The following is a 16483-nucleotide window of genomic DNA, read 5'->3' as shown; positions in this document are numbered from 1 at the left end:
AGAGAAGATGGGGAACCCGCTCTCCACTCAGGATCGGGTCGGGGTATCAGAGTATTTCCTGCTAGCTTCCCCCGTGCAGGTGTCTATCAGGAGACAAGCTGGTGGCCAGGTCTCACCTCTGGGCGCCAGTCCGCCAGCTTCTCAGAATCCCTCCCTGAAGAAGCAGCAGCAGCAATCGCCTTCTCACCCCGCCCGCTACCCCAGGCTGGCCTCTCTAGCAAGTTGCAACCCGACCCCGCGGGGACTTTCTGGGGCGGAGCGTCAGCGCGACGGCTCCGACGCAACGGGCGGGAGCTGCCCAGCCGACCCATTCCCTCTCAGTAGCATCGCGGGGCGTGGGGGGGGGAACGTCCCCCTGCTCCCCCGTATCCCGAGTCGCACCCGCGCGCCAGCACTCTCACCTGGGGCTGCACGGTGGTAGAGAAGGAAAACATCCTCCCCTCTACGAGGGCGGCGGCGGCGACTCCCCCTTCTCCCGCGCCGACGATCTACACGCCCGCCGGTCTTCGCCTCTCACTCCCTCTGGCCGCGGCCGCCGGGAGAAGCAGCGTTCAGCTGCTCCACTCCCATGGAAAATGGCCGCCTCCTGCGGCCGGCAACGACTAGGCCAACTACAACTGTGCCGGAAACGGACGGCGCGGCATACCGCTTCCGGGTCATACTCCCTCCCGAGCCCTTCCTGCCCGGCCACCTCCCCTTCCTCCCCCACGACAACCGGACACCTTAGCAACCAATGTGTCTCATGCGCGCACACCAGCCTCTTCCTACGACGCTCTTGCGCACGGGAGCAAACCATTCCTTCCGCCTGAGGGGGGAGGGCATAGGGCCGAACCATTTCCGCGGCGGGGGTGCAGCTTTGTGAGTTGCGTGCATCAGCTGCTGTGTCCAGCTGGTCGCAGGACGAGGTCGTCGTTTCGGAAACAGAGCCGGGGTGCAGATAAAACAGGCCTGCTTTTGAGCAGCCCCTGCTTTTTGCAAAACCTAACTAATATGGAGTAGGAAAACCAAAGTGCAGCCCCTACCCCACCTATCTCCAGTCACCACATCACTCCACTGGGTCCATCACACTAGGGCCCCAGCAGGTGCTCTCAGGGTCAGCTAACATCCTGCAACTCTGGGCCCTGATCCTGCAAATACTTATGCACGTACTCTACTTTCATCAGTAGTTTAATCTAAATCAATGGGACTACTCATGGTCCTAAAGTTAAAGGTGCGCTTGGTGTTCAGAAGTTAAAATGTCCCCTAAAGTTAAATGGGGCTCTTGGTGCGCAGATCCCCATGAAGGTCTGGGAAAAGAGGTGGCAAGCCTAGTAGGACCACTGCCTTCTTTACCTTAAATTTAGGAGATTACAGCTGACCACATAGCTAATATGGTCCTGGAGACTGCAGAGCCAGCTATATGCTGTTTCCCTTCTGGATCCCACGGGCCTGGCCACTAGGCATTGCCAAGGCATCTGCCAAGTTTCCAGGGTAATGAGCAGGCATTGTAACTCTAGACCATCAAGCAGAAGGCTACTTTGCCCAAGTCTTGAAAACATCTCTCTAGTTTTGTGGGATAGGATGGAGCTGCTCCCCTCCTTTGCTCCCTGCGCAAGCGTGACATAGTGCGGATTTTCCCTCATTATGTTGTATGTGACCCTTACTGTTTTGCATGAATGCTGTGTGTGCTTCAGTTTCCCTGAGTATTGCACCAATGTCTAGGTGGTGACAATAAGGGTATGTGACTTTTGCGGGGGCTGCTCCAGCTGCCTGCACAAATGCTATAGCCACCCCTTCATAACCTGAGACCCAGGAGGGGGGATGCGACCAGGTGACTCTTGGCCCGGGAAGCAAGACAAAGACCAGAGGAGGAGCAACAGGCAGGGCAGGGGCCAGGCAGCTGGAGGCGAGTCATTCTTGGGTGGCTTGGGGCACAGAGGGAGAGCCAGAGCCCTGGCTCTGGGCTCACCTCTCCCCAAGATGGACTTGGCTGAAAGGCACTGATTTCTGTGCTAACAACTTCTGTTCTAGCTATGTTCCTGTTGACTAATAAACCTTCTGTTTTACTAGCTGGCTGAGAGTCACATCTGCCTGTGGAGTTGGGGTGCAGGGCCCTCTGGCTTCCCCAGGAGCCTCACCGGGGCAGACTCACTGTAGGAAGCGCACGGTGTGGAAGGTAATGCTGAGTGTTCCGAGGTCAGATGCAGGAAGGTCGAAACTGTGTAAGCTTCTTGCCCTGGAGCCAATATACTCAGAGAGAGGAGGCATGCTCCCCCCAGAGTCCTGACTGGCTTCGTAGTTCCAGAGCATTGTCCAGGTGACTCCATGACAACAAGGCATGGAAGCATTACTCAGTCACAGAGCAAGGTACCACTTGGTGTGAATATGGATATTGAAATCTGGCCCTCTGTATCTCCAACCAGTATTCCACATTCAATCATCTGAGGATACAAATGAACAAATCTTCATGGAAGTAAGATGTGAAGGAGCCCAACTGGTGGGAAATGGGAAGGCTATCAGGTTTATATTACAAAGAGACTGGAGCTGTCAAATATAAAATCCAAGATCCAACTCTCAGCTGTAGCTCACGAAAGCTCATGCTCAAATAAATTGGTTAGTCTCTAAGGTGCCACAAGTACTCCTTTTCTTTTTGCGAATACAGACTAACACGGCTGTTACTCTGAAACCTTTACTTAGGAGGACTCTGTCCTACCCTCCATCAACTTATGTAATCTCGGTGACCTCAACAACAAAAACACTGTTTTAGATAAAATATAAAACATATTTATTAACTAAGAAAGAGAGATTTTAAGTGATTATACGTAGCAGACATAGAGATCAAAGTTGGTTACATAGGAAAAAGAAATAAACTTGCAGTCTAAATTCTACAGACTAAGTTAGGTTTGAATCAAACAGCTTCTCTCACTCTAATAGAGGTTACAGGCAGCTTACAGTTCCTAATACACAGGCTGCATTCCCTCTCACTCTGGGACAAATCCCCTCAGTTCAAAGTCTTTGTCTTCTAGACGATCTTACAGCTGTTGAGGTGTGGGAGGAGAGAGGCCAAGTGATGATGTCACTGTCTCTCTTTTATACTTTCTTCCAGCTGCTAGAAAAATCCTTGCTGTGACATGGGGTTTAGGTACCCCTCATTGCATATGTGCCCCCTCTGAGGTGTCTCTGGGAGAGTAGATTTTTCTTGGTGGGTCATCAACACGTCTGGATGGTCCTGATGTAATTCTGTCTTGTCAATTGCTCCTTTGTTGTCACTGAAAGACTGGCTGTAGGTATCTCCCAACCTCACAACATATTTTAACAACACTTCATAACTTCACATACAATGATAGTACATGCAATTCAACAAGATAATAATGTTCAACAGATGAAGACCTTTTAAATGACACCTCACTCACAAGGCATACTTTGTACAAAACGTATCATAATCATACCACAGTGGTGTATATGTGGGTTCCAGGGTGCTATTTTGAGGTACAGAGTGTCACACACACATTTGTGAATTTTGTTTAATGTAAAATTAATTTTTTCAGTTGTTCAGAAATCCTTAAATCTGTTAATTTAACAAAAGAACATTTTCCAAAAGAAACCTTATTTTTTCCTTATGTCTTTTCAATCATCAGCACTTGTCTGGAGTGTCTTGCTTGAAATCCTCATGTATGTTCCCTTTCATAAGATGTGGCTCAGATGAGCAGTAAGTACCAAGAGGATATCAGATAGGCCATGTTGTCACTGAGAAGCATCTAAATAGGCTTTTTGTAAATCCTAAAGACTGTTTCGTATTCTCAGAGTACCTGGAATTTGAAGATGAAAGTTCATGTTCCAACTAGCTTCTTTTCGGCATTCAAAGAGGAAATTAGGGTGGATTTTAGATGGGTTATTCTGAAAGGAGTTGGTTTTATACTTTTGCTATTATTAGTCTATTGCAGGGGTTCTCAAACTAGGGGTTGGGACCCCTCAGGGGGTCCTGAGCTGCCAGCCTCCACCCCAAATCCCACTTCGCCTCCAGCATTTATAATGGTGTTAAATATATAAAAAAGTGTTTTTAATTTATAAGGGGGTTCACACTCAGAGGCTTGCTATGTGAAAGGGGTCACGAGTACAAAAGTTTGAAAACCACTGGTCTATTAAGCGTGTAAGAGTAGGTCCAATAAAAGAAATTACCTTGTCTCCCTCATATTGTAGGACCAACACGGCTTCAACCACACTGCAAACAACTTCTAACATTTGTATGAAATGCTGAGTATTTTCATTGTTGCAGAGCATCCATTCAGAGCTTTAAGAAGTACAAAAAGAGTCTAAATAAGTAAACTATACTGACACATAGGTCCTGATTTTGCAGTGATAGCCACATTCCTGATCCCAGTCAATGCTGCTGTAGTGGCAGGTGGAAAATAGCTGCTGTGATGAAGTGAGCTGTAGCGCACGAAAGCTTATGCTCAAATAAATGTTAGTCTCTAAGGTGCCACAAGTCCTCCTTTTCTGTTTGCTGATACTACTTGATCATCTAACAGTAAGCGAGGAATGCACAAGACTTCAAGTTAAGAACATGAATGACAAATGGGATATACATTCTGTAGACAATAAAGCAAATACAATCTCTGTCAACTACCACAGTTGTCATAGACAGTTATTCTATGAGGTAGTTTAATGGACATTCAGAAGGAGAGGTGGTTCATTTGGATAGTTATAAAGGACAGTTGAGTTTGGGGATATTTACTGAAGGGCATTTATGAGCTAGTTGAGTAACAGTTATATTGAGAGGTTTCAGAATAGCAGCCGTGTTAGTCTGTATTCGCAAAAAGGAGTACTTGTGGCACCTTAGAGACTAACAAATTTAGCTGTAGCTCACGAAAGCTTATGCTCAAATAAATTTGTTAGTCTCTAAGGTGCCACAAGTAACCCTTTTCTTTTTAGTTATATTGAGAGGCATCTGAGGAAAAGAGGATTGCAACATGGTCTAACGGGGGACAATCATGAAAGCCATGCAGTAGGGAGTGATTACATCCACGGATAATTGCTCCCCAACTAAAACCTCTCCAATGCATTATCAAGGATCTACAACCTATCCTGAAGGACGACCCATCACTCTTACAGATCTTGGGAGATAGACCAGTCCTTGCTTATAGACAGCCCCCCAACCTGAAGCAAATACTCACCAGCAACCACACAACAGAACCACTAACCCAGGAACCTATCCTTGCAACAGAGCCCGTTGCCAACTGTGTCCATATATCTATTCAGGGGACACCATCAAAGGGCCTAATCACATCAGCCACACTATCAGAGGCTCGTTCACCTACACATCTAGCAATGTGTTATATGCCATCATGTGCCAGCAATGCCCCCCTGCCACGTACATTGGTCAAACTGGACAGTCTCTACGTAAAAGAATAAATGGACACAAATCAGACATCAAGAATTATAACATTCAAAAACCAGTCTGAGAACACTTCAATCTCTTTGGTCACTTGATTACAGACCTAAAAGTTGCAATTCTTCAACAAAAAAACTCCAAAAACAGACTCCAACAAGAGACTGCTGAATTGGAATTAATTTGCAAACTGGATACAGTTAACTTAGGCTTGAATAAAGACTGAGAGCGGATGGGTCATTACACAAAGTAAAACTATTTCCCCATGTTTATTGCCCCTTCCGCCCCACTGTTCCTCAGACGTTCTTGTCAACTGCTGGAAATGGCCCACCTTGATTATCACTACAAAAGGTCCCCCCTCCCCCCCGCTGGTAATAGTTCACCTTAAGTGATCACTCTCGTTACAGTGTGTATGGTAACACCCATTGTTTCATGTTCTCTATGTACATAAATCTCCCCACTGTATTTTCCACTGAATGTATCCAATGAAGGGAGCTGTAGCTCACGAAAGCTTATGCTCAAATAAATTTGTTAGTCTCTAAGGTGCCACAAGTACTCCTTTTCTTTTTGCGAATACAGACTAACACGGCTGCTTCTCTGAAACCTCTACATTAACAGTGAGCTGTAAAGTTTGTCTGCTTCACCAACAGAAGTTGGTCCAATAAAAGATATTACCACACCCACCTTGTCTTACTAACAGTATGTACACATATACACACACATATCTTCCCCTATGTTGCCTTACTTTAACAAACTGCCTCACATTTACACTTAGACTAATTTATTATTAGCATAAACACATCTTCCTAAGGTGTAAGGTATTGGATTTTTCTGACTATAATCAGTATTTTCATGTACTTCAGTGGTCCAAAATTCAGATGAAAAAATCAGTAAAAACTGCATAAGAGCTTTTGTAAAACTTGGCAATTTTTCAGCAAAAACTGAAATTGAAGGACCTTAATTACACGACACGTAGGGGCAGTTGTAACAGGATGTTAGGTGTTGTTTACATTACAGGCAGCTGCACTAACATATTGGAAGCAGTTGTATTGGGATTGGTTGCATTGGGGTCAGTTGCCCCGAGGCATTAGAGACAGAGTTGCATTGGGGTCACTTACATTTAGAGGCAGAGTTGCAGTGCGCTCAGTTGTACTGAGACAGACCAGTCCAGCTGGTCAGAACCAGCTTCGCTTGATTCCCCAGATCTTACACGTTCCCCAGTGCCCCCTCTAGACTGCTCACTGCGCATGCGCTCGTTTTCACCCTTCCCCTTATCACTCTCACGCTGGCTCTCGGGGAGTCCTGCCCACCTCCCGTGCCTGCTGCTGTCAGTTGGCCAATGACGTTACCCGCAGGTGGGGCGGGGCTTAGCTTTGAATTGGCGCGGGGCACGGAGCGGTGAAGGGGACAGTCGGAGAGCGCGGAGTCGCGCGATGGGGACGGTGGAACCCGCGGCTGAGGAGAGGGGCGTCGCGCGGGTGAGGCGCATCGCGGTGCCCCGGCCGCCCTCCATCGAGGACTTCACCATTGTGAAGCCTATCAGCCGGGGCGCCTTCGGGAAGGTCTACCTGGGCCGCAAGGGGGGGAAGCTCTACGCTGTCAAGGTGAGAGCGGCGGGGCTAGGGCCCGATCCGCTGCGGGGGAGGAGTTCATCGCTGCTCCGGTTCCCGCAGTCACACCCGGAGCACAACGGGCTCAGCGGGGCCCAGCGCTGCCCGCTGCAGACGGGACCCCGATAGCCCGGCAGCCCGCTCGCAGTCCCCAGTGATCGCCCGCCCGTCTGGGCCCACGTTAGCCCTGGGCAGGGAAGCCGCGGGCTCGCAGCAGCTTGACTAGCTCGTCCCCCTCCCGCTGGGAAGAGCCGGGAGGGGAGGGGCGTGGAGCCGCCGGGGGAGAGTCAGGCCGGCGATGTGCCCGTCTGGGAGGTCTGAAGCTGAGCCGTTGGCCCCAGACCTCAGCGGGGCCTGGCTCCTGCGCGCTCTGTTGCGCGGCGAGTGCGTGTTGCTGGGGGCCAGGCCCCGGCCTGAGGGGGCGGCTGCAGGGGAGTCGCGGCCTGTGGTGCGCTGGGCGGGCGCAGGAGCCGTGAGTCGCCTGGGTTCAAGGAGCGGGTTGCTGGGCTCGAAGGGCTGGGCCGGGCTGCGCTCAGCAAACCGGAGCTCAGACCGGAAAGGAAAAATGAACTCTCGCTGCTGGGCCCAGTCAGGGGTCCGTGAGCGGCAGCTGGGCGTGTGCAGGCGGCTCCTGTTCCAGTGGTGCTCTGGCTGGCCCCACTACCCCTTGTTTGTTGTGCCCTGCGGTGGTCTCAAGGCAGACTTGTGCCTGGAACTTTGTGTTGTCTCTGTCTGCCGTTCCCGCAGCTGAGTGGCTCAGCCCTGGTCTACACGGCAGTGTGCTCCCCTTGATCTAAGGTGCCCACTACTTTGACTTAAGGCTATGCCTACACTACAGCATATGGTGGCAAAACTTACGTCGCTCAGAGGTGTGAATGTTCCACCTCACTGAGCAACATAAGTGCTTGTTTGGACAGGGCTGTCGGCTGGAGAGCTTCTCCTGCCGACATAGCTTCTGCTGCTCACTGAGGTGATATTTATTTTTTATGCCAACGGGAGAATTCTCTCCTGTTAGCATAGAGCGTCTTCATCAGACACACTATGCCGTCATGTCTCCCATTATGGTCTCATCCGCGACATCAGGATGTTAGGGCAGAAACACTCTGGCAAGAGGAATGGATATCTATTATAATCCCCAGCCAGTCCCTCCTCGCCGATCCCACAATTTGCCTGCCTGGTTTTGACCTGCCCCATCGCCAATGGTCCCTGTTGAACAGGTTCCAGACCGGGCAAGGTCTCTGTGCAGCCAACTAGTATTCATGACAGCCCTTTGTGCAGCTGTGGCACAATGCAGATGATGACTCACGTTGTTGAATGCCTGCTGACTAGGTTCAGTGGTGGCCTAGAACAGGTGGCCACCTGAGCCTGAGAAGGAGCCAGAATTGTCAGCAGCCCCCCAGCAGCTCCCCCCACCTGCTCCCAGCGTCTCCCACCAACCAGTACCACCACCACCCCCCACACGGGCAGGAGGCTTGGGAGGAGCGGGAGAGGAGCGAGAGCATGGCAGGCTATGGGGAGGGGCATGGAAGGGGTGGAGTGGGAACAGGGCCTGTGGCAGAGCCAGGGGTTGAGCAGTGAGCACCCCCCAGCACATTGGAAAGTTGGCACCTGTAGCTCCAGCCCCGGAGTTGGTGCCTATACAAGGAGCCGCATATGAACTTCTGAAGAGCCGCATGGGGCTCCGGAGCCACAGTTTGGCCACCCCTGGCCTAGAAGAACTGTATCGTGCCACTGAAGGTGCCATCGCTTAGCTAGATGACTATGCACACACTAAATAAAATAAACCAGACGTGCTGCAGCCGCACAGCTGTATCTGTACAGCTGCATCGCTGAGGCACAGTATGTATAGACATACTCTAAAACTTCATCTCTGAGAGAGGCATAGCGCTTAGGTTGATGAAGTTAGGGCAATGCAGTGCCTACCTAGACATTGTATTACTTACTTCACCTGTTAGCTGTCAGCACAGCCTGGAGCCCTGCTGCCAGGACTGACAGCCCAGAGCAAGTATACTCCCATAAACTTCTAAATTCCCTTTTTCATATTGAGTAATCTCAAATTGACAGAATTCCTTTCATTAGCTAACAGGATCTAGAGGGCTGATTATTTTCAATGTTGGGAAATTAGTGTCTGAGACTGGGTCTTTTGGAATTATGGTTTTGGGGATGACATACCCTTAGCTGATATATTGCACAGACGGAATGCTCACACAAACTTTCATTATGATCATTTTGTTTGGGTTGCTCATGGGGGTAACTGTGTTAAGCTTTTGATTTAAAAATCAAACAAAAACCAAAAAACTCCAAACATGAAAGAAATTAGCACACAAAGGAAAAGGTTCTTATTAAGTTCGATGAATCAATGTGTCAACCTTGAATGTAGTATACCTGTGTGTTTACGAGACATTTCTTTATAAAAGCTCTGATCCTGAAAATGTTTATGTACATACTTTACTTGCATTAAAATCAATGGGGCTACTCACAGTAGTAAAGTTGAGCGCATGATTAAGTGTTTGCAGAATTGATGCTAAACTGTTGTAATATATTTTGAGAGCATTTAATGCCTTAATGGTTGGCTTCTCGTAAAACAAGAATGGCCGTATTGGGCATACCAATAGTCCATTTAGCCCAGTCTCCTGTCTTCCAACAGTGGCCAATGCCAGATGCTTCAAGGGGAATGAACAGGGAATTAATCTACTGATGGATGGTAATCTCCAGTGTATGTTTTATACCAGCTTGAATTTGTTCTTTAGATAAGTTACTTCTGGGGGAATTCTCCGCCAAAAAATGAAAAATTCTGCTCATGATATTTTAAAACTCTACAAAATTCTGCATATTTTAGTTGTCAAAATAACACAATATAATCATGCCAGTTTCAATTATTTTGGTAATTTATTTCAAATTTTGAAATATACCTGTCAGCCAGTATATCTCTAACAATATAGACCCAAAAAAATATATTCAGGTAGTGTTGTTGGGTTGTTTGGGGTTGTGTTTTTTTGTTTGTTTGTTTGTTTTTGACAGATTCCTTACTAGGCATATTAATAAAGAACTTTGGGGAATTCATTTAAACTGAAATACAGAAATGTATTACCCTCACCCTTCAGAAGCAGTGCAAAGGCTTGGGGGAGTCAGGAGTAATGGAGGTGCTGAGGGAGTGGGAAGGAGCCTGGGAGCGAACCTGGAAAGTTGTTGGGTGTGGGTGGGAGAAGTATGGAACAGGTTTTTTAGCGGGGAGGTGAAGGATCATTGGGGAGCCTCCCCCATTCAGACCCTGGCTGACCACAAGCCTCTCCTGTTCAGTCAAGCGCATCTACCCCCATCCCGGGGTGGCCTTGCAGCACCCTTCCCATTCAGCCCCGGCTCAGTGCTGACACCCCACTAGCTCCTGCACCCATGCTCCAGCCCATCCCCCACCATTAGCCCTCCTGAAGCCCAATCTATGACACACACACACCCACCCACCCACCCAGCAGTCCCGTATGCCCTCACTCTGTCTGGCCTAACTTGGGTCCAGGGGCAGGGTGCTGTCATGAATGCAGTTGGCTTCTAGGTATTCTAGCACCACAGTGGCCTCTGGTGGGTGAAAAGTGGAACTGCAGCATTTCTCAGGTAGAGTGTATTTTCGGGGGGGGGGGGGGGGAATCTGCATTGGATTTGAATTGTGCGCGTGCGCAGTGGCGCACAATTCCCCCAGAGTAAACCGTAATGGCACAGGCAGAGGATATGTTTGATGCAATATGATATTGTTGCTGAAGGTCAAAGTTAACAAATGTTGTATGCAGTGTAGTTATAGCCATGTTGGTCCCAGAATATTAGGCAAGATAGGTGGGATAGTATCTTTTATTGGACCAACATCTGTTTGTGTGAGAGAGACAAGCTTCTGAGCCACACAGGGCTCTTCTTAAGGTACCTCAACCCACCTTGTCTCACAGTTAACAAAGACAGTTATTTGTCACCATGAATTGCTTGTGTTTGCTGAGGCTTTCTCCTGAGAAGACCAACATTTTTTAGATTACTTTTGATTATGAAATTGACATTTCATTTTTCTTACTTATGCAGAAATTAGATTTTTTCTACTAAAAAATTAGCCAGTTAAGGTTGGGATATTTTACTGACATACATTTTACTTATCACAAATGTACTCTTTTCACTGCATGTAACTTCTTTCCATAGAGGATAGCAGTATTGCTTAATTGCAGAGGCAAGATTTCTACATTTAAAATATTTTTCTTTAGAAGACCCAGTCATAATTCTAATTAAATTTTGCCACACGTGCTAAGAAATGGGTAGTTTCACTACTGATATTACCTCCTTTGAAAAAAGTTGTCCACACAAATATTTTCTTTAATATTTTAATATAAAATTAAGTTAGCAAACCATTTAAGACATTACAGTGAGTATTTGAGTATTTCTGTGTTTAGCTTCTTGGAGGTTTAAAAATCCTTCCCTCCCATGATTCAGTCTTAGACTTAATGCGGTTTAATGTTCAATAAGTAAGGCCCTACTTAACTGCGATATTGTGGATTCTACAGGAGGCTGACAGCAGAAAATCACGGAAAAGTAATAATGGACTTTATTACTGCAAATAATAAGGTCTGTTATTGGTTTTCCACAATTTTCCATGGCTTGTCTGCAGTTCAGGCCCCCCCCACCCCCCGTTTTTAACAATCATCCCACAATTTAAGTAGGGCTTTATCAATAAGTATTCTACATTGAATCTCTAATTATACGTTGTATATTTTACCAATGGCTGCACACACTAGTTTGAAACTGAGCATTGATTTCACGTAAAACTTAAAATAAGAAGTTAGCTTATTACTGGCAACTAGGGAAGGAAAGCAGTGTCCCCGTAAATGAAGGATGTATCCTGCAAGAATTTAAACCTTCTAAACTGGATGACTGGTTAGAAAGTAAATTTAATGCTTGCTGTCATCAGAGAAATTTTCCAACTTACAATGCTTTTAGAGGAGACTTTACATAATGAAAAATTAACTGTAAGTTTAGTATCTGTCTGCACTTTTTAGCCCTCTAAGTGCCCCATGTGAGTTGAATCTAGAATCTATGACGTACAGCAAGAAGCTTCAGCTAACTAAATTAGCAATCCAAGATTTTGAGTTAACATTAAAGTTGAAATGTGTGTATACCAAAGAATGTTAAAATTAAAAGAAAGAAATACACTAATTTAGTGGTTCTCAACAGTTTTCCCATTGGGATCTCCCTTTCATTACTTGGAACCTTCTCCCATTATAAATATGTCAGGATGATCATGAGTCTTAGGTTAAGAACCAATGGCCTAAGCGTTTAAACATTGGGAAATATAGAAGGAAGATAAATATTCAAATCCTTACAGTTCATATAATCCCTTAAGTAACATACTCATTAAATATCACATTTTAAAATCAACCTTAGCCATCCTTGTATCCGTGTCCAACTTCAACATATTGATTAGAAACCGTGTTAAACCCACCCAATGTAAATGATACACTCAGAGTTACGAACACCAGAGTTACAAACTGACCAGTCAACCACACACCTCATTTGGAACTGAAAGTATGCAATCAGGCAGCAGCAGAGATGACACACCCCACGCCTCCCAAAAAAAAGCAAATACAGTATAGTACTGTGTTAAATGTAAATTACTTTAAAAAGGGGGATATTTAAAAAAAAATTTTTTGACAAGATAAGTAAACTGTTTCTGTGCTTGTTTCATTTAAATTAAGATGGTTAAAAGCATTTTTCTTCTGCATAGTAAAGTGTCAAAGCTATATTAAGTCAATATTCAGTTGTAAACTTTTGAGAGAACAATTACAAATAACCTCCATTCCTGAGGTGTTTGTAACTGAGGTTCTACTGTACACTTTAGGCTACAGGTCCTCACTAACCATCACTGGCTTTGTTGCTGTCTTCTAGTTCAGTGGCTTATGTTTAAGAGATAGGGATATTTATATTGCCCCTTGCCCTCCATTTAAAGGCAATCAGTCCTTCCCTGACTAGTATGTTAATGAAGCAGAAAGCTCATTCCTCCTCCAGCTTTCTTGTACAAAAATGTCACTGCTCTTTCCCTATGCATCCTTCCAATATGAGAAAAGCACAACTGCCAGATACACATCACATCTAGGCTACACGCTTAAGAACATCCTGTTCATCATACCAGGCTGGTGTGTTGTTTACCGGGAAGTGGGAGCAGGGTCAGCATTTCTGCAAATGTTGTAATTCATTTGTGGTCAATGATTTTAAAACATCCATTATTTGTGATAAGCATATTCCTGTTGAATAGTGGGTGGGTCTTGGCTGGCAGATTTAAGGTTGTTTTGGAATGTGCAGTGTAATATTTTATACTTTTTCATTTGAAGTGGTGTGAACTGTGAGTGTATCTGAGGTTTCTTCTTCCTTTAACTATTATTTGCATATTTTAAGTGCATATTTTTGTCTGTAATAGTCCTTGGTACACATTCGCAAATAATTAAACCTTATTGTTACTTTTAAATTCCAGTTACTAGTTAAGTTTTGTATATTTTAATTTCCTTTTTCTAAAAATAGGGGGACTAATGCAGTGCTTAGGAGCTCTATAAAGTCCCCTCTACTCCACCCCTAGACCTAAAACCTCAATAACCTTAGTAAAGCTTTATTTTTATTACAAATGCTTTGCAGATATAGCTATACTGGCAGAGTCCTCTAGTGTAGATGTAGCTTATCCTTATCAGCATGTGTATTCTTGAAAATAAATGAGTATGGCAAATTATTACTGTGAATTCATTTCTACATGAATTGTTTTACAGGTGGTCAAAAAAGCAGACCTGATAAATAAAAACATGGTTCACCAGGTCCAGGCAGAGAGAGATGCATTGGCTCTCAGCAAAAGTCCTTTCATTGTACACTTATACTACTCACTTCAGTCAGCTAACAATGTCTACTTGGTGAGTAAATGGTTTACAGTGCTTTAAGACAGCTTTGAAAACATAGTGGAGAATGAAGTTCATTAGAAGAATTGTAATGTTTGAAAATATCTTGCAATAATGAGGATTGGGTATTTGGGTAATTTCATTTCACTTCTCATCCAATATGAGGTCTTAACTAGAGTAGTTATGTGGGATTAATATCTTCCTTCTCCCGGACTCCTTTTAACCCCCCTTTCTTTCTAACACAGTCCTTCCATGTAGCTAACCTGGTCAAGAATGCCTAGCACAATTTTGGGTCCAAAATAAAAATGAGCCACATATTTAAGAAGACTGTGGGTTCAGAGTGACTGTGTGTGTGCCTTGAAAAATATCCAGTAAATCGCTAACAGTAAAATGTATGCTCTTGCTGCCAGTACTTAAAGGGCAGAGTTAATTGGGGTAGGTGGGAACAGGATGATTGAAGGATAAAATAAAGACTAGCACAGGCTTCTGACATGCTGTTGAGATAAATATAGGCCAAGTCTTCCTCTGTGGTAGAACCAGCAATTTAACACTCCCTCCCCAAAACTTGGAGTAGGATTTGAGCAGGGTCCATACAAGAGGTGCCCCAGCTATGCAGAAGGGTTTTGGACCCATAATTTTTTAAATGAAAGCCTAGATTCTGCCAGAAGTGATGAGGAAGACACTTTGACACAAAAAGCTTCCTTCTTACTATTGGTGAGTGGATTTGTGAAATCTTGCTTTTGTGAAACATGCTATTCTCTTAATGTCTGTAGTATTGATTAAATTTAATGCGAAATTAAATGCAAGATGTATTGAATGTCTTTAGACGCTGCAATAGCATGAATATTGGTTTGGGCAGCCCAAATAAATTACAATTTAAAAAGTTAACCTTTTAAAATACATTTAATGCAGGATCATATTCAGACCATTTGTTATTGCCCCGATTATGTCAAGGAAAAACAGAGCTCAATTTTTTACATTTGGGCCTTTAAGCATGCTCATAATTACAGACTCTCTAGTTTCTTGAATGCACAATTACTCTAATCATGTACATAATCTTGGGATTTACTCATCTCTGAAAATTTGGGCCTGGATTTTGTATTCTGTACTTACATTTTCAAAATACAATCATTAAGATACTTTAAACTTGATAAGACAGATATTTTGTGAAACTTGGGATCAATTATCCTTGACTGACACTGAATTTTGTGTAATCAAATTATACTTCCTGTCATGGGAAGTGTTATTTGTAATCAGTCTAACCTATTGAAAAGCTGACCAGAGTTACAAAAAGAAGCAATAAAAAGCTTCTATGTCCATCAGAGCAATGTTTTATTGGCCAGGTCATTTGGATTAAGTCTTCTAAACAGAAAGCAATATAATTAAACATTGCTTCCATGACTTGCCTGGGAAATGAGTTAAACTACCACAAGAATTCTTTTATCTGCTTTTACCCCATGTGAAATGCTCCTTTCTTGAAAAGAAAAAAGGTAGCTCATAATTGTGTATTCTTAAATATCTCAAACAAAAATAAAGATTGATTTTAAACGTGAAATCTTTCAATGGCAGGTGATGGAATATCTTATTGGTGGAGATGTCAAATCTCTTCTCCACATATATGGCTATTTTGATGAAGAAATGGCAGTGAAGTATATTTCTGAAGCAGCATTGGCTCTTGATTATCTTCACAGGCATGGGATAATCCACAGGTAAAAATCTAATATGCAGTTTTATGACTGCAAATCAATAAATTGTTTGTTGTTAAAGCTCATTTTATGGTATGAGCATGTAATCCTTGTGGAGTCCAGTTCTCACGTCATCAGCCTCTGACTACTGAGTGTCTATTTGTGAATATCCATCCCTAGCATAGTTTTTGAAGGGAGAGGGAACTTTTAGTCTTTTTTTTTTTTTATTCGTCCCTCAAAGAGAATAAGAAGAGGAACTTGCCTACTCTGTCCCCAGTGCCCCCTGAAGGCTCCCAAGTCTGTGGGAAGATTGGGGAGAAGAAGGGAGAGACTCCTCTTCTCCCCCAGTGATGAAATATTCTCTTCAATTTATATTACTACAGCACTTCAAGAAATGTATTTTGAAATCTATAGCCAATTGCTAGTAATGCTTAATGTCAAATGCTAGTAAGTACTAATAATTTGGTAGTCCTCAGTGAGACAGTTTGACATGCTCCCCAAGAAATTAAAATTATGCGACACACAAATCTTGTGGCATATATTTCAGGCTACATGATGTTCTTTGCATGTTTAATGCGAAGAAACATTCAATTTTCTAACACAGCTCTAGAATCTGAACTTAAAATTGGTTTTGTAATGGGAAATGGGCTCTAATATTGATCCTGGAGAACTATAAATGCCCCCATTGTTGGTTGAGTAACTTCTTTCTACTTTCAGAGTAGCAGCCATGTTAGTCTGTATTCGCAAAAAGAAAAGGAGTACTTGTGGCACCTTAGAGAGTAACCAATTTATTTGAGCATAAGCTTTCGTGAGCTATAGCTCACTTCATCGGATGCATAAAAGTGGAAAATGCAGTGAGGATATTTTTATACACACAGACCATGAAAAAATGGGTGTTTATCACTTCAAAAGGTTTTC

At 44.3% G+C, this 16483-nt stretch overlaps 2 protein-coding genes and 1 long non-coding RNA gene across 8 annotated transcripts in view; 1 reads left to right on the top strand and 2 right to left on the bottom strand.

Annotated features, from left to right (window-relative positions):
* YME1L1 (YME1 like 1 ATPase) overlaps nt 1-807 on the bottom strand; it is a 32057-nt gene extending 31250 nt beyond the window's left edge. Inside the window, exon 1 of one of the 2 annotated variants that reach the window (XM_007058497.4) lies at nt 402-807. In XM_007058497.4, the coding sequence (XP_007058559.1) occupies nt 402-434 (33 nt within the window). In that variant the 5' untranslated portion in view covers nt 435-807. The remainder of the gene's footprint in view (nt 1-401) is intronic. The other variant, XM_037890890.2, reaches the window with a different exon arrangement.
* A 1933-nt stretch (nt 808-2740) lies between these two features.
* On the bottom strand, nt 2741-6643 carry LOC114019191. Of its 2 annotated transcripts, none has more exons than XR_003564304.2 (3): nt 6487-6643; nt 4159-4270; nt 2741-3788 (listed from the first exon to the last, which is right to left on the bottom strand). It is a non-coding gene; the product is annotated as an uncharacterized LOC114019191 (long non-coding RNA). The 2 variants fall into 2 exon arrangements; XR_006289083.1 differs by having other exon boundaries at nt 6334-6628.
* Nucleotides 6644-6668: 25 nt separating this feature from the next.
* Nucleotides 6669-16483, top strand: part of MASTL (microtubule associated serine/threonine kinase like) — a 39984-nt gene continuing 30169 nt past the window's right edge. For 3 of the 4 annotated variants that reach the window (XM_007058496.4, XM_027820979.3, XM_037890889.2), the window contains exons 1-3: nt 6669-6972; nt 13758-13895; nt 15450-15589. In XM_007058496.4, the coding sequence (XP_007058558.2) occupies nt 6802-6972; nt 13758-13895; nt 15450-15589 (449 nt within the window). In that variant the 5' untranslated portion in view covers nt 6669-6801. The remainder of the gene's footprint in view (nt 6973-13757; nt 13896-15449; nt 15590-16483) is intronic. The other variant, XM_043541373.1, reaches the window with a different exon arrangement.

This window comes from Chelonia mydas, chromosome 2 (genome assembly GCF_015237465.2).
Source record: "Chelonia mydas isolate rCheMyd1 chromosome 2, rCheMyd1.pri.v2, whole genome shotgun sequence".
In the NCBI taxonomy this organism is placed as follows: Eukaryota; Metazoa; Chordata; order Testudines; family Cheloniidae; genus Chelonia; species Chelonia mydas.
The sequence above is the reverse complement of the archived record's forward strand: the minus strand, read 5'-3'. Positions and strand labels throughout refer to the sequence as shown.